Source organism: Struthio camelus, chromosome 5, assembly GCF_040807025.1.
Source record: "Struthio camelus isolate bStrCam1 chromosome 5, bStrCam1.hap1, whole genome shotgun sequence".
Lineage (NCBI taxonomy): Eukaryota > Metazoa > Chordata > Aves > Struthioniformes > Struthionidae > Struthio > Struthio camelus.
The window spans coordinates 4973009-4995602 of NC_090946.1; the positions used below are offsets into that span (position 1 = coordinate 4973009).

The 22594-nt window shown below is 45.1% G+C and overlaps 1 protein-coding gene across 1 annotated transcript in view; it reads left to right on the plus strand.

Annotated features, from left to right (window-relative positions):
- Positions 1–11464: 11464 nt before the first annotated feature.
- Positions 11465–22594, plus strand: part of PLCB2 (phospholipase C beta 2) — a 52663-nt gene continuing 41533 nt past the window's right edge. The window contains exons 1-3 of the mRNA XM_068944315.1: positions 11465–11912; positions 16059–16136; positions 19584–19652. Of these exons, the coding sequence (XP_068800416.1) occupies positions 11829–11912; positions 16059–16136; positions 19584–19652 (231 nt within the window). The 5' untranslated portion in view covers positions 11465–11828. The remainder of the gene's footprint in view (positions 11913–16058; positions 16137–19583; positions 19653–22594) is intronic.

The window sequence follows — 22594 nt, forward strand, 5'->3', positions numbered from 1 at the left end:
CCTTGCTTTTGTGGTGTTATTGTGGGCTTCGCCCGCGCTCGCAGGGCAACAACCCTTTTACCTTAGCGGGCGTGCTTAGGCCCTGGTGAGTCAGGGTCCGCAGGTGCAGCGAAGCCTTTCCCCCCCCCCCCCCGGCCCAGCGCTGCAGAAGGAGCTCAGAAACGTCCCTCCGTCTTCTTAACAAGAAGGGGAGTTACTTCTTGATGCCACCCTGTCTGCGGGTGGGTATGTGATGCCACCTGCAGCTTTTGGGAAGTTTGAAGGATGCCCCCTAGCTAAGCAGTAATTTTTGGAGAGGTTACTTTAGTTCCCTGCTAATTGGGCTGATCCCAAACCTGCCAAAATTATTTAAAGCCGCCTTGTTGCTGCTGTATGATGACGATTGGCTTTACTCTCTGTATGCTAGTTAGGCCCCCACGAGAGCATTATATCGTTTTTTTCTGAAGACAGCTGAAACACTGCCCTAGGGTATGGATCAACCACCCCAGAGAGAGCTGCTGACTTTCTGGAAGGATTTAGCTGCTCCTTTTAAAACCATTCCATTTTCTCCCTCTCCTAAACCTTAGGACCGTCATGCTGAAAACCTTTTGCTTACAAGAGGTGGCGGTTCTGAAAGAGGCTTAACAGCAGCTGGAGAAATGAGTGATGCCCAGAAAGGCCTCAGAGGAAATGAGTGACTGAATTTCAGGTGAAGTGTGGCATTTTCTTTTTCCTCCTAAGAGCAAGAAAGAATGGCGGGCTGGGAGAGAAGGGATAAACCTCTGAATTCCCTACAGCATGCAGCGAGGAACTTGCAACCCTGGGGCAGAAAATATATTGGAGTAACTTCTTTAAAAAAAAAAAAAGCCTTACAAAAAAGCCTAATTTTTGGCAAAACGTGTTGACTGAAAGGTGCGGGGGTGGCATCGTAACGGTGATCTGTGCCTGCCGACCCCCAGCCCTTGCACTGAGCTCGGGGCTCTCAGCGCCTAACAGCCGAGGCGCTTCTTAAAGGGGAAATGCAGCCGCGTAGCGCGGGCAGTTGGCGGCTCCAGCTTATCCTTCTTAAAAGGGTAACGTCGCAGTATTTTGGGGACTAAACTGTACGTCAGAGTGGACTGCTTTTGATGAGTGTAGCAGCCTGGCCTCTATGGCTATTGCCAGCAGAACTCATTCTTCCCTGCCCCTACAAGCTGATCTGCTTGTAGGAGAGAGCAGCTATGCAGATGGGGGATGTTCTATATCCAGACCGTGCACTCAGTGTAAGAAGGGAAGGGCAAAAGGACGGTCTAGCTAAAGGGTGTCACATCGTGCTGCTTGCTGTCTTTGGAGACCCCCCTGCCTTTTGGCCTCAGCACAAGTCTCACCTGTAGTAGTACAAATCATGGCTACACATTCTAGATAGACAGGAGTGACTAGATCCCACTGTGACTATCTTGGCAGCAATGGTAGGAGTAACAATGAATTCACTGCCTATTCAGGGCAGAGGGGACTTATTGATAACATGAGGTGACATGAACGAACTTTGTAGTTGGCAGTCTGATATGGTGCCTAGCCATTCATGCGTCAACGTACATTCCCTCTTTCCATTACTGAAAAATGACATTTTAGAAACTGTGAAATAAAACATTTGTCTTTCTCCATGTAGCAAAAGGTAACACTTCTTACAGCTTGAAAAGAGCTAATGTTAACAGTATTGTTCTTGTTTAACGTTAATCCTCTTAAGCTAGTGCCAACTTGCCTGGATGCGATCCTGGGCAATGCGCTCTAGATGACCCTGCTTGAGCAGGAGGGTTGGACTGGATGATCTCCAGAGGTCCCGTCCAACCTTGGCCATTCTGTGACTCTGTAACGACATGCAATATCTTTCTGAAACACTCAATTTTCATGAAATGTTGGTATAACCCAGTATGTCTAGGGAACATTCATTACAGAGTTTTATGACTTTTCTACAGGCCCCTTCTCTCTCTTGTCCTGGTTTGCACCTGACCATTCCGCTCCAGTTGGAGCCAAATTTTATGGACCTGAATAACACGAACTGATTTAAGATTGTTGGCATCCTACTGACACAGCTTTTTTGAGTCAAAGAAATACATCTTCTGTGTTGTTCTACAGATTCAATACACAGGTTCCCTTGGGTTCTGTATGCTGAATTGAAGTGGTAAATGTGGATTCACGGCAATTTCTACAAAATGGATTTTCTACTAATTCTTCAGGCTAGTTTTTCTTAATGATCAGCTAATGCCAACCCCTCATTCCCTAGCTTCTCTTATTTCATTCAGCAGCTGTCCACTGCTGTGTCTTTCCCTTGCATTTTAAACAAAAGTTCTATGATTTCATTATGACTTGAACATACTTTTCTTCTGTTTTAAGTATATCCTTCTGAACCATTTCTTTTGTGATCAGAGACTTCAGTTTCCCATTGGTTTTTGTGCTACAAAGTATTTCAGGGTTCTGGGTTTGGACCTTTTTTGTCTAGCATCCTTTCCTAGATCTTCATCCTGTGTTTTAACCCATCCTCTAAACTTTGCCTATCTTTATTTATGGTCTTGCTGGCCTTTGGTCTTCTTGCTGCAAAGACAGGTCCTTCATATAGTAGAGTCTCATTGGATTGCTATCTGTGTCCATCCAGAATTCTTCAAATGATCTATGTAGAAATAATTTCTTTCCAAACTCTTGTACTCTCTTTGGTCTCTTATGGCATTGCTACTGAAAATATTCTCCTGAAAGACTCATTAATTTTTACCTTCCACAGTTCCTTTTCTTATGCTCTTCCTTAAATCCAGTTTTGGAATTTTGGGGGAGAGGATTGACATAATCAGAGAGTTCTTCCAGGGTTGAACATGACCTTGACAGTCTTTGCCTAGTGAGTTTCTAGTCCATGTTATCTTTCTGCTTTTTAAATCTGTCCGTGTACATGTTATATCCTTCTTTATTGTTTAATTTTATGCTGTTGTAGCATCGAAAAGTTAGAAGTCAAAAATCAGAGCCCTGATATTGCTAGGTATTCAGATGTGTAGCATGTCAGTATTGATGAAGGATGTTTAAAAGAGGTGGTAGGTTGATACAGGAAATAAAGGCACAGCAGGTAAAGTGAGGTGGTTGGGATTAACGTAATAAAAAGCAGTCACACCTACATGCCCTAGTCCTACCTCCCCAAGATCAGATGCTCCCCTCCTAGGAAGGAAACCAGTCCTTCTTAAACTCTGTGCAAATGATTGCTGCTCTTTCACTGATGCTGGGGCTCTACAGACACGAAGGACGTGCACTGGATTCACAGAAACCATCCCAGCAAAAGTGGCGAGTGCGATGTGCTTGGAAGGTGACTACGCCTTACATCACTTGAACGTAGATTCTAGGAGCAGCTAAAGCTGTGTCAGCTATAAAATATGCAATAGATAATTCAGCGTATGCTATCTTAACACTCTTTGATGACTCCCCAACTCTTGATCCCCTTGCCTTTGCCACTCCAGGACTGCAGATATGTAGTTGTTATAAAATTGAACAATAATTCTTGAGTTGTAAGCCTTGAGATTTGTTGTCTGCGTGTCTCTGCTGCATTTAGTGCAGGTTCCAACAGTACAAAAGCTAACTTGGATACACCTATTCAAGCTGCAGTGTACCTTCTAACTGCAGTGTAGACTTGCTCTTCATCAAAGGAAAGCAATTCTACCATAGTATTGAAGGAACTGTGTGTTCTTAAGCCCCTCTTCCCTATGCCAAGCCCTCTGCAGCCTCTGCCCTGGATAAGACAGGAGGTGTGTTCATTCAGTACGAAGCCTTGTTGGCTTTTGACGTGGTCAGGTGTAAACGTTTCTTTTCACCGTGAACAGATCGGTGCAAGTTTCTCTCCAGGTCCCTTTGTTCAAGTGCAAGGCAGCTAGCAGAGGGTGTGTGCCTTGTGTTCCTGAACTTAGCTCTTTGCTAGCAATAGCCTTTGAGACAAATGAGAGCCAGGACACCAGGGCTACAATAATGATATTTTCTTTTTGTCTTCTGGATTTTAGCAGAAATACCAGTCTGTGCATCGATTAAACTCCTCTGGTGCAGAAAGAGAGCTCTGGGGAGCAGAGTACAGAGAGGTCTTATGAAGTCAGTGAATGTGTCAGACATTAGACAAAGCTTGGAAATTAGCCCTCTGAGAGCTTTTGCCTGAAAAGCTCAAAAGAGATCACTCACCTGCTACAAATGGAATTAAGGGTACATGGTGCATCCTGGGACTGGACCTGCCAAAAAAGGGCTGCTGAATAGCCAATGGACATCTAGTCTTTCTCCCACTATGGCTCAAGCACTGTACTCTTTGGGGTCCTGTTGTGGATAAGCTTCTCTGTTTTTTGACTTCTGTGGCTTGCGGGTCCACCAGGAATCTCATTTACTTATGAGGCTTTTACTTATTTCCTTAAGTCTGGGTTTAGTTGAAAATCTAAGTGCTGAGATGGATTGTTCAAGCTTTGGCCTTCCACCTACCTGAACGGCACTGCTTGAATTCCACTCTCACCTGTTGCAGTGGGTTGTCTCAGTTTGCTCTGCAAGGGCCCCTTATGGATGCAGCTAAATAAACTTATATTATTGATCTGCTATGTTCAGAGTCATAGTATCTAATGCTTCAGGACAGAGAAGACTTAATTAAGGGAAGATTATTGGCTTAACGTATTACCTCTGTACAGACTTTGCCTCTGAGAATAGTGACACACTGGAATGGATTGCCTAGGAGGTTGTTGAGTCTCCACTGTTAGTGGATGCCTCCTAAAGTTCTTTGAACTAATAGTTCAAAGTGATTTAGTCACAGCTGACTCTACCTTGGGACAAGGGGTAGACTGGATGGCTTTCCAGAGTCCTCCTGACTCTATGCTTTTCACTCAGCAAAGATAGTTATTCTGCCTTTCCTTCCTGTGTCCAGTCATTAAGAGGCAATTTGATGTGACACCTACAAATGATCAACTTGCTCTGTGAGTGTGCATTTTGATTACTCTTTTTATACTAGCTTGTGTAACTCTAAAATCATTATTCACTATTGTAACACTATGCAATCTCTTTTCTGAACACTAGCCCTGGTTTTTGTCTGTCTCTAGCAGTGTGACTTCTGCAGACAGATTGTAGACTCTGTAAAAGAATCGTAATTTTTATTGTCTGTAAGTATGTTGCTTTTTAAACTTCATACTGTCTCCTTGGTTGTATTTGTGTGCTGGGGAGGGGAGAGGCTGCGGAGCTCTTCCTACCTGTCTCCTAATGTTTGAAATAAAAATGTTAAAATGTTTAATGTTAAAAGTTTGGGGCCAGACTCTTCCCTGTGGTGCCCAGTGACAGGACAAGAGGCAACGGGCAGAAACTGAAACACAGGCAGTTCTATCTGAACATGAGGAAGAACAACTTTCCTGTGAGGGTGACTGAGCACTGAAACAGCGGATAATATGAATTGTCTGTTGTTTTCATGATACGTCTCTAAAATTGAGAAAGGCTGCTAAGGGTGGCTTGACAGTGCCCTGGGCATTCACTGGAATAAGAAACTTTGTGATTTGCTTGAGTGTTAAGCTCTGTAATCCCAGGAATTCTTAGCACTCTAATGTGTTTCATGCATTGGTTCGTGGAGAGGAAATTTGCACCTATTTCACTAAGTGCGTTATTCCAAGAGTTGAACGCAGAAGAGTTTCTCCTTGGGAGTGAACCTGTGCTGTCAGTGTTGCCTGTGACTTTAAAAACAATCAATGTGCAAGAGTCTGAGGTCAAAAATCAGCACCTCAGCATTCCTTTTGCAAGGAGGAAATGTGCACGTACACCCATGCATGTGCACACACACACATAACATCTAAACGGTTTTTAGGGCTGTACTTTGAAAATAAGCCCTGTTTTTCAAGCAATTGGGCAGTGATGACTGATGGCCATGTTATCTGACTTTGCATCTCTTACTCTGATTTTCAAGGTCTGCCTGAAGAAACTGAAATTACCTTCCTTTGCGTGCGGAAAATGAACGTGTGTGTGTTACGTTTCTCTCTGACACACATAACGAGAGATATATATATATGTGTGTGTGTAGATATGTGTATATATAAATATATATTAAAAAACCTATGTGCACATGTGTATGTGTTGGGGAAAATTGATAATGCTTCACTGCAAATGCAACCTTTAATGCTTGCAGAATGACAGCATTTTATTCAGACTTGTACCAACTTGTGATTGCCTTTACAAGCACTAGAACAAGATTCTCTAGGAAAACCCTATCCACAGTCTCATGATGCAGCCTTGAAGCTAGTATGATCCTGGGTTACCACTGTTCCAGTCCAGGATAGTTTCTTCCCAGGACAAAGCAGGGTAATTTTTCAGTAGTTCATTTGTTCGTGATTGCTCCAGGGCTATGTCTGGCCCTCTTTGGGACCAGCTCTTAATGTAACTAACCCCCCTTGCTCAAGCAGAGTCCTCTAGAGCACATTGCCCAGGATCGCGTCCAGGCAGGTTTGAATATCTCCAGGGAAGGAGACTCCACTACCTCTCTGGGCAACCTGGTCCAGTGCTCAGTCACCCTCACAGGAAAGAGGTTCTTCCTCATGTTCAGATGGAACTGCCTGGATTTCGATTTATGCCCGTTGCCTCTTGTTCTGTCACTGGGCACCACTGAGAAGAGTCTGGCCCCATCCTCTTGACACCCTCCCTGCAGATGCTTGCACATATTGATGAGATCCCCTCTCAGTCGTCTCTTCTCCAGGCTCAACAGGCCCAGCTCTTGCAGGCTTTCTGCAGAGGAGAGATGCTCCAGTCCCCTCACCCTCTTTGTAGCCCTCCCCTGGACTCGCTCCACTAGTGCCATGTCTCTCTTGGACTGGGGAGCCCACAACTGCACACAGCGCTCCGGATGTGGCCTCACCAGGGCAGAGGAGAGGGGGAGGCTCGCCTCCCTCCACCTGCTGGCAACGCTCTTCCTCAGGCACCCCAGGATCCCCTTGGCCTTCTCGGCCACAAGGCCACATTGCTGCCTCATGCTTCACTTGTTGTCCTCCAGCACTCCCAGCTCCTTCTCTGCAGAGCTGCTTTCCAGCAGGCCAGCCCCCAGCCTGTCCTCCTGCCTGGGGTTATTCCTCCCCAGGTGCAGGACTCTGCACTTGCCTTTGATGAACTTGAGGAGGTTGCTCTCTGCCCAGCTCTCCAGCCTGGCCACGTCCCTCTGAATGGCAGCACAGTCCTCTGCTGTGTCAGCCACTCCTCCCAGTTTAGTCTCCTCAGCAAACGTGCTGAGGCGGCACTCTGTGCCTTCCTCCAGCTCCTCGATGAATACATTGAACAAGACTGGAGCCAGCACTGACCCCTGCAGCACACCGCCAGCTACAGGCCTCCAACTAGACTCTGCGCCACTGACCACAACCCTCCGAGCTCTGCCATCCAGCCAGTTCTCAATCCACCTCGTTGTCCACTATATATCTCATTGCTCTTGCAGTATTGTGGCATCTGTGGCCACTTGTCTTTCTGTGCAGTAGCCCACTCTCTTCAGATCTAATAGCCCAGAGCTCTGCAGATCAAGCTTTAGAGTCACACTGCCAGCTGAGTGCTGTCATGAATCCTTTACCTTTGTAGTTTGGGCACAAAGTAGGACATGCATTGTACCCTGGCACATACAGTTCAGCAGTTCTCCTGTCCAGGCATGGCGAGAAAATATTGGCCTTTATGGTCCTACTGTTCTCATTAATCCTTTTGGGATTCCCAGGGTTCACAGTGCAGAAGAGAAAAAGGGGTAGTGAGGTGGACTCACAATTTTGCCTGGCTGTGAATCTGTCACTGGTGTCTGAAGACAATGCTAGAGGCTATGTATGCAATACAGTAGCTCATTCACTAGAGGTCAGTATTACACATTGTGAAGTAGAATTATAATGGCACAATACTGGAACAGATTTCTTACAGACTTCAGAAGAAGAGTGAATGCTAGCAAAATGTTCAGATTGGGTTTACAGTTTAATTTGCTAAACCTTGGGAGACATCCAGTCAAGGCAGTTTGATAGACAGCATGTCTTAAAATTGCTGTCGACAAACTCTATCCTGTAAAATATCTGAAAGGAGATGCTGCCTACTTTGCTTCTGTGTGCGCTTGGACTGTGGGAGGCAGAGGCTGCCAAAGAGGTAGGAAAAGGGAGATAAGGAACCCGCAAAAAAGCAGGAAATTTTTACATACCTCGACTCTTGTAGTAGGTTGTGGTGTGTAGGTGAGGATAAGGATGGAGAGCAAAAGAGGCACAGGGCCTTGGAATGAAGTGGATGTAGCATGGGAACAACCAGGTGATGTGCCTTGCGACAGAGAGATGATGAAGAGCGGTTAGATTAGAACTGCCTCCACTCAGAAGTGGAGTCTGCTGCACTGCACTTGCTATAATGGGACTTCCATCCGCTTGGGGGGATTTCACCCCAGTTCTCTTCTATGAAAGTCATAGAAGTCATGTTGACTGCAATAGTCAGGGCAGCTATTGTCCATGAAGGACAGGACTGCTCAAAGTGCTACTGCTTTTGCTTGCTGCAATATCAGAGCTTTCAAGAGAGGGCAGGACAGTTGCTTTATTCTACTGCTGATCTGTCAGTCATCTCGTCACAAAAGGGACAAAAGCTTCCATCTAGAGCACAGAGTGTGAAAGGAAAGATAAGGAGGCTGGGTTATGCAAAAGGAAGTGAGGTTCAGCCTTAGTGACCATCTTTATGCAAGTAGGGATCTTAGCAGTTGGCATTGTGCAGTGCCATGTGGCCACTTAGGAGAGCTGCTAGCTTCGTCACTTATCTTCTGGGAGGTGGAGGTGATTATTATTTTTATTATTTTATTTCATGAGTGACAAGCAAGTAAAGCTGTGGCAGGTTCTAGCTATATTTTGGGTTCACTGATGAGACGGAGAAAACTGATGAATCGCTAGATCTGAGAGAATGCAGGATAGAAGTAGCGCTTCTGTGAGGCACAGGTTCTGGCATGAAGCAGACGTTCCTCATGAGTGATAATGATAACTGTGGAAAATACAGGATGGGCCACTGGAACCAGTAGTTGCAGTTGCCTCATCTCACCTGCAGCCCCTCTACTTTTGACAGTACCAGATGGCAAAGCTCATCCCACCTTCCGCTTCTTCACAGCTGTTATCTCCAAGGCCTTCCTTTAGCACTTGGCTTGTGTAGCAGAGGATAGGAGGACTGCTGCACTTCTCAGTATGATAAATGCTCTTTATCCTTTTTATAGCTGCTCCCTAACTTAAAGCAGTCTTGAAACTACTCTGACCTTGCAGAAAGGATCCAGAAGAAAGAAAGCTTTCTCTCCTCTCTGCAGCCTGCTGTGCTACTATGGGCTTTCTCTGTGTATACCTAGGCCCCAGGTGTGTTCCTAAGCTTATAAGGAAAGCAAAGAAAACAAACCCCACTCAGCAGGACTTGAAGTTTCATTGGCATTTATGCTAAGTCACAGGCTGTTGCTGATGGCCCTGAGCTCTTCCAGCTCTGGGTTTAGGCATCTAGGAGGTCACTGTCATCTGCTGCTTTCCTGCAACAGAACTCTGCAGGTAGGGAGGTCTGGGTTATACTGTCCTAGCTGGGCCTGGAGCGCCGCACTGCTTTCTCAGCTGGCTGCCTGAGTAGCAAGTATAATTTTGAGACACATGCCAAAGAAGCTTAATACCACAAGTGCGGCTTGGTTATGAGACTGGAGGTGATGGATTCCCATTTCCCAGTCTAAGCTCTGACAATGAGTAACTGCAGCTATGAGTAAGTCAACGCAGTGCTCTGCCCTGGTAAAAGAGAGATAGTGGCCTTCAGCTTGGGTAGCCAATTAATTCTTAGAAAGTACAGTGCATTGTAAAGAAAAAAGAAACATTAGCATATACAGAAAATTCATTAATAGTTGCAAATCTAGAAGCCCTCTTATTTAGTTTGCCCAGAAGATAAACTCATGAAAGGAAAGTGGAAAGACATTAGCTTTGTTCAGTGTCCTGTTTCTGCAGCAGTATCTTGTCTTATAATTGCTGCCATCTTTGCTTTTTTCAGCTAGAGTACTTGCTACAGGTCCACCTAGTCTCTCTCCATAGCTTTAATGTCAGTGACATTCGAGAATGCCCTTAGGATTCCTTCATTCATCTTTCCCCAGGCTGTTCAATTTGCTTTAAAGTGCTAGCCTCATTATCAGACAAGGTATAGGTCGGAGTTGGGAAGGGAGCAACGAAACCATGCAGCAGGCTCTCTCTGCAGCAGGAGTTGTTTCCATCCACGCTTCTCACATTATCTTTACTTCCTTTTACAGTCCCGTCCTTCATGGACAATGGCTGCCCTGAGTATTACAGTCACCATGACTTCTATGACTTTCATAGAAGAGAACTGGGGTGAAATCCCCCCAAGTGGATGGAAGTCCCATTATAGCAAGTGCAGCACAGCAGTCACCACTTCTGAGTAGCTAAGGGGCTATGGCTTTTGACTAAAATCAGCTTTTCCCGTGTCAGTCCTTTGCACAAGCCCCTTTTCTTTCATTTAGCCAGTATTCCTTTGCCAGCAGAAATTCCTTTTCCCCCCTTTCCCACACACAATCATTTTGCTCCGAGTTCTGGAGTAGGGACTTGTTTTTGCCCTATTTGCCATTAACCTATCCTACTTTCTGACACTTCCCTGAAACATCATCATAATACTTCCTGCCTTACAGATCTCTCCCGGCTGCGTTCCCAGAGTATCCGTGGTATACCCAGATGAAAGTTGGACAATATTGTGATTCTTGGATACTCTTGTGAATGTTTTGTTTCATCTGTCTGTGTAATTTGTATCTGTCCTGCTATGTGTCTCACTTCAGGGTCGAATTTCAAAAAAGCCCATAATACAATGGGAAAAAGTCACATCTATGTCTCTGTGCTTGGCTTAGCATCAGAATCATGACTCTTACATGCCTGAAATCTAGGGGCAAACTTAGCTAGAAGGCTTACTAAAGGCTTACTAGATCATTCACTCAGCCTGGTCTGAAGGAATTGTGGATATTTAGGATTCACATCCTGCCAGCCACAAATCAGTACCAGCTATACTGGTGGGTGAGTGTTTGCTGAAGACAGACAAGCCTAAAGGATAGACCTGGGTTATTTGTAATTTATCCCTGAGGGAAAGTCAGAGACCCTAACAGCTAAAGCAGCTAAAGAGAAACTGTCATACCCAGGGCTGATACTTGATTCAGCCACCCATACCTTTGACCAGTCCTTAATGACCTTTGTGCTTCAGATCTTAGCCACATAATAGGGTGATATTGCCTTTCTTTGCAGGTGCCATCTGAGAAGAACTCTGTGCTGGACAGTGCAGCAAGGGGCCCCACAAATGGAGTCTGTACAGAGCAGAGATTACGTTTATTTGGCCCGTTGCATGAAGGGGGCAGTCTGCTTGTAGCCAGACCCTCAGCTGTTCTGTAACCACATCTGCTGAAATAGTTCGAATGTTGGCTGGCAACGATGTCTGCACTTCGTCAAAGAGAACATTTAAGGAAGTTCAGTTGCGGAAGTGCTAGAACTATGTGCTTCATAAGTACAACTCTGAGGAGTAGGTCCCTCCTGGAGAGACAGTGTGCATGCATGTGTGCTGAGACGGGCATCTCAGCCCATCGCGAAGTTTCGTCTAGGTGACCTTGGGCTGAGCTTCTCTTGCTTGTTTGGAGAGCAGTTGATTTACAATGCAGATTTGTCCGTCCTCGCCTGCCTGTCCCTGCCCCTCCTAAATTTGGCTGGGATATGAGGCTGTTTGCTTTCTGATGCCAACAGTGGCAATGGCAGAGAGCCCTGCCATATGAGAGGCAGAGATAGAGGAGAGGGAGCCAAGGAGGAGCGAACCGTGCAACTGCTATTGCTTCTGGTAGCTGAGGGGCACATCTGCAGAAGAGAATGTCGATGCTTTCCCCAGTCCTGCAGCCCCCAGAGGTGAAGGAGTATCTATCCAAGGGTGAGCGCTTCATCAAATGGGATGATGTGAGTACCAAGGTTTTTGCTGGACTAGAGTGTATGCATGGTGGCAGGGCAGACCTCAAGTTTTGGTCAGGGCTTGTGGGGAGGCTGGGGGCATATATTCAGTGTGGGGGATGGGGCACTCTAAATATGCGTGTTGTACCAGTTATGTCTGGAGAGGCAGAGGGAACTGAGAGGAGCAGGAGAGTTGATAGTTAAAAACAAGGGAGCATATATATAATTTCTCTACCTCTCTTTACTGTGGAGGTCAGAAGTAAATGCAGAAATGTGCCACTGGGTCTCAGTTCAGTGTGCGGTTTCTCTGGGGTCCTGTCTCTGTGAGCCAGTCCTCAGCAAGACAGCCAGTGCTAGGAGCCAGATGTCTCCTTGTGAGAGAAGCACACGCTGCATTCAGACATATCTGGTGGGAATGTGAGGGGTAAGATTTACTCATTAGGAAGACTCTCTGTGCTTTACGGATGGAGAGGAAATCGGGCTCCAAGTTACTTTCTCTTACGGCCCTGTTGCTGGAGTGGATCAGAGGGTGAGCCATGTCCTCCCACTGCTGCCCAGCCTGTGGGTCTGTAAGCTACCAAATACATAGTAGTCAAGCAGAGAGGGGCCTGTGCTTTAATAGCACTGGGGGAGTGTCCTGCCTCTCTTCCATTCTGCACTGTGCACAAAGGCTTGATTCGGGGTGGGTGCTGTAAAATGCTGCTTCTCTATCCATCTCAGTTTCTTCCTGTATCTTCAAAATATCTGGTTTGCATTCTCTGTTTGCCTTTCATTATGAGGGGAGGAAAGCGTGGAACAGGAGAAGAGAAATAATTAATTTGGGAACTCTCCCCTTCAATCTAATAGTCCCCCTCCTCACTTTCTAAGAAGGTAAAAGAGGATTTCTGCCAATACCTACTCACCTAGGTGAGGGAAAGGCAGCTGCCTATCTCTCATCTTGAGTTCGATCTCTTTGTGCTATTGAGAGGAGCGCGAAAGTTAGTAAAACAGGGGGCAGCTCAGGTTATGATTGTTCTTCAAGATGTTGATGTGGTATTGCAAATGAAACACATTAGAAGGATCCTCCAGCAGCAACGCAGGGGGGGATTAGTATAGTGCTTACTTCTGTGGGCGTGGAGCTGGCATAGAGTTTTAAGATCCAAGGCAGTGTGAGCAGAGGAGGTAGTTCATTTCTGTGCAGCATAAACAGGAGTCGTTTAGCAGCACTAACAAATGAGAAGGTAATATGATATACTGCTAACAGAAAGGAAAGGTGCTGAGGAATACAGGTTGGAATATCACTATGCAGAAGTTCCACTTGTCCTATATAAACAGGGGGATGAGGCCAAGGTTCAGTGAGAAGTGCACCCTTTCCTTTCTTTCCAATGGGACCATTGCCTGCAGAATGAAAGTGTGCTGCCTTTGATGAGTTTGAACAGGGATTTGGTTTCTGAGAATAACAATAGCCAAACTTGCCAAAGCAAAGGCTGGGCTTTGCAAAAAGTTGCTGCTGACTTTCTATGCTTCAAGCTTGGGGGACCACTTTCCAAAAAAACTTGAAGCTGTTTCTTCAAGTACTTCATCTGGAGTTGCTGGGAATTTCAGACTCTCTGGAAACTCAAGGTGAATCAAGTTAAACTTTCTAGGCCCACAGTGTTTACTTGATGGTGAAACCATGGGAATTAGGGACCTCAAGTCCTATGTGGATTTTTGCCTAAGGCTTACAGATTTGTAACCATTCCTGAAAAGGCTGCTCCTAATTATTAAGTAGTTTACAAACTTGACCTCCAACAGTAACGAAAACCTTCGGGAGTAGGATGTTATGGTCACATTGTTCCATCTCTGCCTTTCCCACTCCACGGTTATGACAGGCTGCAGAAGAAAATGGCAAGATCTCCAGGCTGCAGGATTGCTAGTTGAGAGGCGGGATAAAAGCACCTCTGCAGAGGCCATGGAGCCTGGGAATTTTTTTTGTCTCTCACTTTTTCAAGTGACCTGGCCATGCTGTTGATAATGGTTTTGAACTCCTTCCACAAGTAGTTTAGACAAGGGAGCAAAGATAGATCAGATTGGGTCCTTACGTCACTCTGTACAGTTTGGGGCTGGACTGGAACTTTTGCTGCACCCAGCAGTTTTTGTGAGTAAAGCAAAGACGCACATCTTTTTTTGGTGCCTATGCCTGGTGCAGCGTTTGTAGTTATCTTCTTTAGAGGAGAGTGCAATGGGATCTGTGATAGTCTGGACTGTGCTGACCTGTTCTGCTAAGTTAGCTTGCAACACTCTGGAGGAAAGACCAGCTCTTTGCTGTGCCTTGTTTAGCGTTCGTTAGCAGCTGGGGCTGCCATCCAGACCAGGAAAGTTAGTTCCTACTATATGGCAGATAGTTTATTTCAAGAACTAGCTTGGGAACCTTTCCAAAACCTCAGGTAGCGCAGAATGTAGTAGCTGGCCTCTTAAGTGAAGCAGACACATTTTACTTTGGCAATGTGCTGACTCTTAACCCTCTAAATACAAGTGAAGATGTTTTCTATCCTTTGAAGATTATGAACTGGCCTGGCACAAGATGCCAGACCACGTTACAGGGTTTTACCAGACAACACTTGTTTTTTATCCTAGAATTGAACTCCACAGTGTGAGCAGAAGACTGTTCAGCTGCCAGACTGTCCTGTGTAGAATTCACTGTCTCCTTTGATGCCAGGAGCCACCCTTGTTGTGAGAGCCTACCTACACCCCACAGCTGTCTGCTTCCCTGGTCAGGGGGCCTTACTGATACCTCAACTTTTTAAAAAGCTGCTTGGTGGAAGATAAGGTTATCTAGAAACATGGCACAGTGCTCAGTACTACAGCGCCTGTTTTGCTCTTCATGGCTCATGGCCATGTGTTCAGAGAGCCAGCTGGGAGCTCTGCGGGGACAGGCCCGACATGGCGCACATCAGCATTGCTCCTAGGTCAGCATGGGGGAAGCAGTAGGAAGCAAAAAGAGAATGTACAACACACTGTGGCAGGGATAGCTTACTGTAATGGTCACTGCCCATGAAGAATAGTGACTCTGGACATGGAAGCTCCTGGGAATATAATTACTCTCTGGAGAGAAGTGTGAGTTCAGTAAAAAAATGAATAGCCCAAGGCCAAATGGCAGATATGGTTTCCATGCACTTTACAAGTTCCAGCTCAGTATTCTGGTATTTCATCTTGCAGTGAACTTGAAGCCCTCCTAGAAATGGCCAATAGGCCTTATAAGCCTGTATTCTGTAGCAGCAGATGTTAAGTCCACGCAGGAGTCATCTTGATTAAATGAGTTTGGGCCCAAGCTGAGGCACCAAGCACTCCTTATGTTTGTCTCCAAAGACCTCGTGCTAAGTCACTTCCTAGCACAGGCTTGCAGGTGAGACGCGCATGGATGTTGTCCTGAAAATATCTGTGAAGTTGCCTTTAACTGAAAATGCAGAAGCAGCCCTAGTTCTTCACAGGTGAGGTACACAACCTCACAGCAGCCTGTGTTTGGTTTGCAGCGTATGGCCTTGCTTCTGATCTGGAGGGACCCCTCTGTGTTGTACGGAACCCTGGATTATTTCATCCAACTTTGTGTCTATAGTGTGGGAGTTTAAGTTGGAGCTGTTTGCATAGGTTCTTTGTAGTCCATGCAGAGCCAGTCCTTGGAGTCCATTGTATTAGATGGACTCCTCCTTGAACTCTTTCTGACTGAAACTATTTACAGTTTTTGACTTTCATTGACTGTAAAGAGAGCCCAGATAACTAACACGAATATAGATACCTAGATGGCAGATGCCACAGATGAGTACTCTCTCTGCTTTGCAAAGGGTCCTTCTGGAGCCCATAGAAGGAAGTAGGTGCCTTGGAGGGCAATTCAAATGACACAGCTGAATGACATCTAGAAGAACTTTCTTCTCTCTATTCGTTGCATAGAAAGTTCCAGGATTTGCTTTGGCTAAATATATAAAGATAGGTGAGACCCAGGCTTTGATAGAGATCCGCTTTCATAGCCTCACACTGTTACTCTGGAGAAGCATTGAAATCATCCAATTCATATGCATAAATCACAGAAGATGATTCACCTGACTGGGACTACATTTGAACTGGAAACCTTACATCCCATGATGGATTCTCCAAGTCATATAAGCTATTAACCTTCTTTCTCCTGTTTTTTTTGGTCAGGAAACAGCAAGCGCTTCTCCTGTGATTCTTCGGGTAGATCCAAAAGGCTTTTACTTGTACTGGACCTACCAGAGTAAGGTAAGTGCCAAGATTTCACAGCTTGGTCTCTGACTTGTCAGTTCAAGTTGGTTAAGAATTAAAACACCAGATGGGCTTGAATACTGCATTCGAGAGAGCAAATGACCATTTTCATTCCACTTAGCAGGAAACCCCACACAAAGCATCTGAGAGACTAGTGCTTATTCAATGGCAGATTTGTCTTCGGAGTTCCAGAAAAGAGCAGGAAATCAAGCTACAAACGTGCTAGACAGATGAGCATGGCCTTTTTGTGCTTGTAACACTGGCAGTCTTATGCTTATGGAGTTCATTAGATGTACTTCAAAGGATTTGACAGAGAGGAGTAGCATTGATTTCCCTGTTACCCAGCATGCTAAAGGATTGACCCAAGAGTGTAATGATGAAGTTGGAAGGAAGTCCAGTTGCAAGACATATGCAGTTAGATGTATGCAGCTTCAGCTAATGTGTGCCTTATGTGTAGTCTGTGCTGTAATTAACTGACCTGTTAGTGCTTTAGAGGTTGAAAAAAACAATGAAGGAAGTGATAGCGAAACTACATCAGGTATGGAGAGTGATTTATGCTCCTCTAAGGCCAAGGTGCTGTGTGCACATACTGTCGAGGTAAAGCACAAGATGCTGGTTCCCTTGATGCTGGAGAAAAGTGAGAGGGAATAAATTTAGGAAAGAAAATTCAGTTCCTCACTTTTAAGTAGCAATGAGGGGTGGAGAGATCTGGTAGTCTGGAGATGGAAAGCTGGCCTTACTTCTGCTTTCCAGAGCAGAGCTATGGTTCAGCTCTACTTCCTCCTCGTGACCTACATGCTGAAGAGGCATGGCAGATAAAGAGATACGAACAGTAGTCTTGCACAGCACCCTGGCCAAGAGGCCTTATTGGTGAGGTTTGTTTCCTTGGAAATTTGTGCCCCAGTGCCAGCTGGGATAAGGCACTATCACACAGCTGTATCCTCTGAGAGCACAGTGCTGCAAGGTTGGGGACTGTCACATGCCTCTAGAAGATGCACTCTCCTTTCAGCTGTCTCTATCACTCTCATACTCCCTTTTCAAGGGCTGCTCCTGGTGGTAGAAGTGGAGCTGTAAGGGTTCCAGCCAGACAGCAGGATGAAACGGTAGCTCTGCAGCAGATGTACAGACATGGAGCTGGGGAACTGTGATGGCCCCTCAAAAGTTAGACATTTCACTATGTTACTGTTGTGAGAGATTTAATTATCCAGGAAAGGGGCAGGGATAAGGAAGAGCTGCTGAGATTAAGAAACCCAGACTCGGTGTCTCATTGTTCTGGGAAATGCCATTGGTTAGCACCTAAAATAAAATAAACTGTAAACAAATCTTGAGAGCCACAGTGGAGCAAGTGCTTGTTTTACCTCCTTGGGGAAGCATTTGTCTGGCACCTTTCCCACTCTCTGAAGGAATCTGCAGGCAGTCTGTGAGCTAACAAAGATGATGGGCAGATGAGGGCTGCCAGAGGGAGCTGGTGAAGGTCATGTGCGCAGTGACCAGGGACAAGAGATGGGCTTACACACATGTAGCATAGGGTGGTATGACTGATAGTTTCTGTTGAATTCATGTGGCTTATTAACCTTTCTGTGGCTTACTCTTCCTGAGATCTGCTTGTCAGGAACAGTGAGAGAGAGGGACACAGGGAGAGGAGAGAGGGACACTAGGGGGATGGGGAGAGAGAGAAGAGAAGGGGGGACAGAGAGAGAGGAGAGAGAGAAAGAAGGGGGGACATGGGGAGAGGGAGGGGGGAGACAGAGGAGAGAAAGAGGGAGAGAGAGAAGGGGGACATAGGAAGAGGGGAGAGAGGAGAGGAGAGAGGGACGTGGGGAGGGAGGAAGAGAGGAGAGAGGGACATGGGGAGAGGGGTAGAGAAAGAGAGGAGTGTGGGGAGAGAGAAGAGGGAGAGAACAGGGGGAACAGGGAGGGAGAGAAGAGAGGAGAGGGGGCACGACGGGGGGAGAGAGAGAGGAGGGAGACAGACAGAGAGAGACAGACTACTGCACTGCTTTTGCACTAGGGACTCAGAAAGGAGTGAGGTTAAAAGTAACATTTCCATCACACTTGACAAGAGTATGGGGATATAGCCAGATGATACAGTATCCACAATGTTTTGTATTGTGATCCTGGAAAACTATATTATCTGCTGCAACAGGTATGATTTGTTCTCCAGGTCCATGGTGAGCAGGCAGATTAGTAAGAGAGGAAGGAAGTTCAGACTGAATATTAAAAAAACAGACAAAGTAAACACTAAGTAGCCAGTAGTGAGAACAGGGAGGCTGCAGAGTGAGTTGCCTAGGGAACGTTGTGGAATCTCCACTATGGGAATAGCTTCAGAACAGATTAGGTGAAGGTCTGCTGGGAATGACCCAGGTGGAGATGATCTTGCCTGTCTTCCAGCTCAGTTGTTCTGTGTTGAACATGTAGAGACAAAAGATAGGCTCAGAACATTAGTGAGAGGAGATTCTGGATTGCTTTAACATATGGGCTGTTACTGAGGTAGAATTTCCCTGTACAGACAAGCCTGTAACATGACACACACTCCATCTCCTGTTAGGACTTACATGTCCAGCAAGCAATACCTGACTCTGGCACAGAAGTGAGAGGATGTAATAGTAGTGTAAGAAAGGCTGTGCTCATTCATGCATTGCATCTTTACGTATGCTTTTTCTGCACTACATATTTCCATAAGTTGAATCAAATGGGATGGAGTAGGATGGCCACGTGGCTGATACTAGCACTGTACCATCCCTCTGCAGTGCTTATAGAACATTTCATGTTCTGCCTGGGCTCTGTGGAGATTATCCATTTTCATTTCAAAGATGACACTATCTACTTCCTTGAGTTTTATTTACTCAGCCCTGATTTAGCATCCTCATCGTGCCAATTTGTGGCCTGCCCTGAAGTGAAGGTACAGGTGTGGTAGTGCCCCCGTTCCCTCCTTGCCAATGTAAGGGGTTGGCAAAATTGTTTAGGCTCTGCTATCTCTGTTTCTGCCTGGATCTCTGACCCATCTCAGGCTTTGGGCCTCTCCCATAACCAAATAGTCCAAATAGTGTTACTGTACTGAGGCCAGAGAAGCCCCTGGACTAGAGAAGCCCAGATGTTGGCAGTGAAGATTCAGGAAAACTGGGGCCTGCTGTATGACTAGGCAGGAGCTATGTTTCATCCCACATGTCAGAGCCCTGGTAATCCACAGTGTGCTGCTGGACTCACTGGACTCACCCCAAAGAGGATGGAGTTGCAGACCAATGCCTCCTCTACACTACCCGGCCTGCCAGCTTAACGTGTCAGCAGCTACTGTTTCCCTGCCTACATTGCTCCTGGTGGGAGAGCTCTTCTGCAGTAGAGAGCTCTGCCTAAGACCTGCTTTGCAGTTTCTAGAGACTCTATAATGGTCTTGTCTTTCCTTCTTCCAGTGCCTTCATCTTCCTTGTCCTTATTCTATTGTAGGAAATGGAAATTTTGGATATAACCAGCATCCGAGATACTCGAGTAGGGAGATTTGCTAAAATCCCCAAGGTAAGTGCGTGACTGTTTCTGCCGATGGTTTGCACAGGAAAGGCAAGGCTGCCCAGGACTTCAGCATAAGCTGGGGCAGGTTCCCCAGGGCTCCTCTGTGTGTCCTAAAGAAAGACAGTTCCAGACTCTGGTATATGAGCTTGTTGGAAAGGATATGTCAGAAAGCTGGGAAAACAACAGTTCAACTTCAAAGCGCATGCCAGAAGAGCCCTTTTCTGTTGTGCCCAACAGCTGTATTCTCTCCCCTGCAATGCGTCTGACTGGCTTTATTCTTGACCTGGCCTTATGTTTGTTGAGCTACATGGGAAGTCCTGCAGGAGACTCGTGATACTTCTATACTGAGTCACCAGCGTTTCTCCCTCGTGCGAAGATGCACAGGCCGGGTCAAGGCAGCTACAAATCTGTAATTACAGCGAGATTGAAACCCAAAGTCTTTTTTAATTCCCTTTAAAGGGAAGAATATGTAGTTTCGGGAAAAAGTAGTGTTACAATTTTTATTTTATTTTCAAGCAGGTTTCAATTGTTTGCTTGCAGGGTAGGAGACTGAAGGGAAGCACATGATTACAGCTTTGATTTTGGTTTCAGTAATAATTTAAGCTTTCTTTAGCAAAGTTAGGTATGCTAGGATTTTATCTTGCTATTTTAACCTCTTCATGTGTGACAAAGGCAAGCAGAAAATTGACGTAAGTCTAGAATGGGAAAAGGAAAAAAAGGAGTTGTGAAAAGAAAACAAAGGAGTAAAAATAATGACTCCATATAGTAACATAGGTGGTTCTTAATCTAATGTAAAAGAGGAAGATTTTGCAATATATACTGAGAGACTTGAGCAGCCTTTTTGCGAAAGAAGTATGACTGTTTTCCTAATATCATTGTGAAAATGTCTGTGTAGAGCTCTCTGAGACTCCTGTTTCTTAAAAGAATGTAGTGAGATGGACTATAAGGCATAGCAAGAGCAACACAAATCTCACAATTTTTTAAAAAATTGTATTGGGTTCCTCCTGAGAATCTGAGTTTCTTTTCAGGAATTTTCTAGAAAAAAGTATATCTTTGAGTTTTCAACAAGCCTAAACATTTTGTCTGCAACTTGTTTTGAGGGAATAATATTTGAGAAAAAAAAACTTTCAAACTTTTTTTGATTTGGGGAAATAAAATACTCAGAGCTAATAGAACCAGATGTTACACTTCAGACAGAATGCAGGTATATGAACACTAAGAGAAAGGCCAACTTAAAGAAGAGGCATGAGATGCCATTTTCTATGATGTTAAACTTCAGGAATACCTGTTTAGGAAATAAATTCAACTTTAATGTAGATTATAAATCGATGGTAGAAGTACTGAGGCCAAGGGTCTGAGGCCAAAAATTCCTTTGGTGACAGCAGCCAGGCTGGAGAAGAAAAAGACCTAGATTTTAGTAGTTAGTTAAGGAAGACTTTCATTGGAGACTGTCAGGAAAAATGCTCGCACAAATGCAGTATCATAATTACCCCTAGACAGAGGGAATTTCTGCTCAAATGGCATCTTTCTGTAATGAGCCCTACTCACAGCCAAGGAATTGCTCTGGAAACAAAACCAATCCCTGTTTTCTGAGAGTAATTCACAGTACGGTTTTGGGATGACCATATTCCTTATAAATAGACAAACTGGCACCTTACTGTGTGAGAATGGCCTTTTGAAAGAGGGATTTTTAATAAAAACACCAAAAAGTTTTTGGAAAGGAATATGAAGAAATTCATAAGTAATACCAGGGTAGCAGAAAGCCAAAAGAGGAGGGGAAACAGCAGCTGCGTTCGCAGCCAGCTTAAAATCTTTTCAATAAAATTGGAAAGTGTGATTCCCATCATAATCAAAGCCTCTTACAGAAGAGAATAAGAGCGGAGATCTTTGCATGGAAAAGTACTGCTTGAGGATAGGAAAGAAAAGTAGATAAGTGGTCTCTTGAGAAGAGAGAATCAGTAGAGTCCCAGAAAGATCTGTGCTTGGGCCTGTGACATACTATGTTCATACATGATCTGCAAAAGTGGTGACTAGTGGCATGACAAAGTTTGCCAACGGTACTGAGATATTCGGGGTAATAAAATGAGGGCTGATTTGCAGACTGTCTGTACTGCTGACTGACTGGATGATCACATACAAGATAAAATTCAGTACAGATAAACACCAAGCAACATGCACAGAGGAAAAACAATCCTAACAACAGGCTCTTGAGCTGACCGTTACTACTCAAAAACAAGATCATGACTTTATGATAAATCTGTGAAAACATCAAGTTGGTGTTCAGTACTATTTGCTCAAAAGTGTAAATTATGTTAGGAATTATGAGGAAAGAATTAGGAAATATCATTAAGCTGCTGTATAAATCCTTAATGCATCCATATAAGCATTTTTGGTATCCCTAGCTCAAATGAGATAAAGAGGAACTGGAAAAGGTAGAGAAGGACAGCAAGAGTATTAAAAGTATGAAATGCCTTCTGAATGAAGAGCATCTGAACAGATAGGGACTGAAGTGTGTCAAAAAAAGATGAGGAGGGTGTGGGGGAATATGGTAGAGTGCTGTAAAATCTGGAGTTGAATGGGGAAGGTGAACACAAAGCATTTGCTCAGTGTTTCTTCCAGTGTGAGAACTACGCATCAAATGGAATTTTCCACAGGCAGGTTCAGCACAAGCAAAAGGAGGTGCTGTTTTACATGTTGTGTCGTTGCGCTGTGGGACGCTTTGCTGCACAAGTGGTGAAAACATACGTGAGTTTAAAAAGTCATAGGTCAAGAAGGAAATGCCACTTGAGGCTTATTAAATAAAAGATATGCCCCTGGTTTAGGAAGCTGCTGAACCATAAATTGCAGAAATGTGTCAGGGAAACATCCTTACGTTTGCCCTGCATCTAGATGAATCTTTGGCTGACCTGGTATAGCTGTTACATTCTAGCCGTTGTAATAGGCCAGAG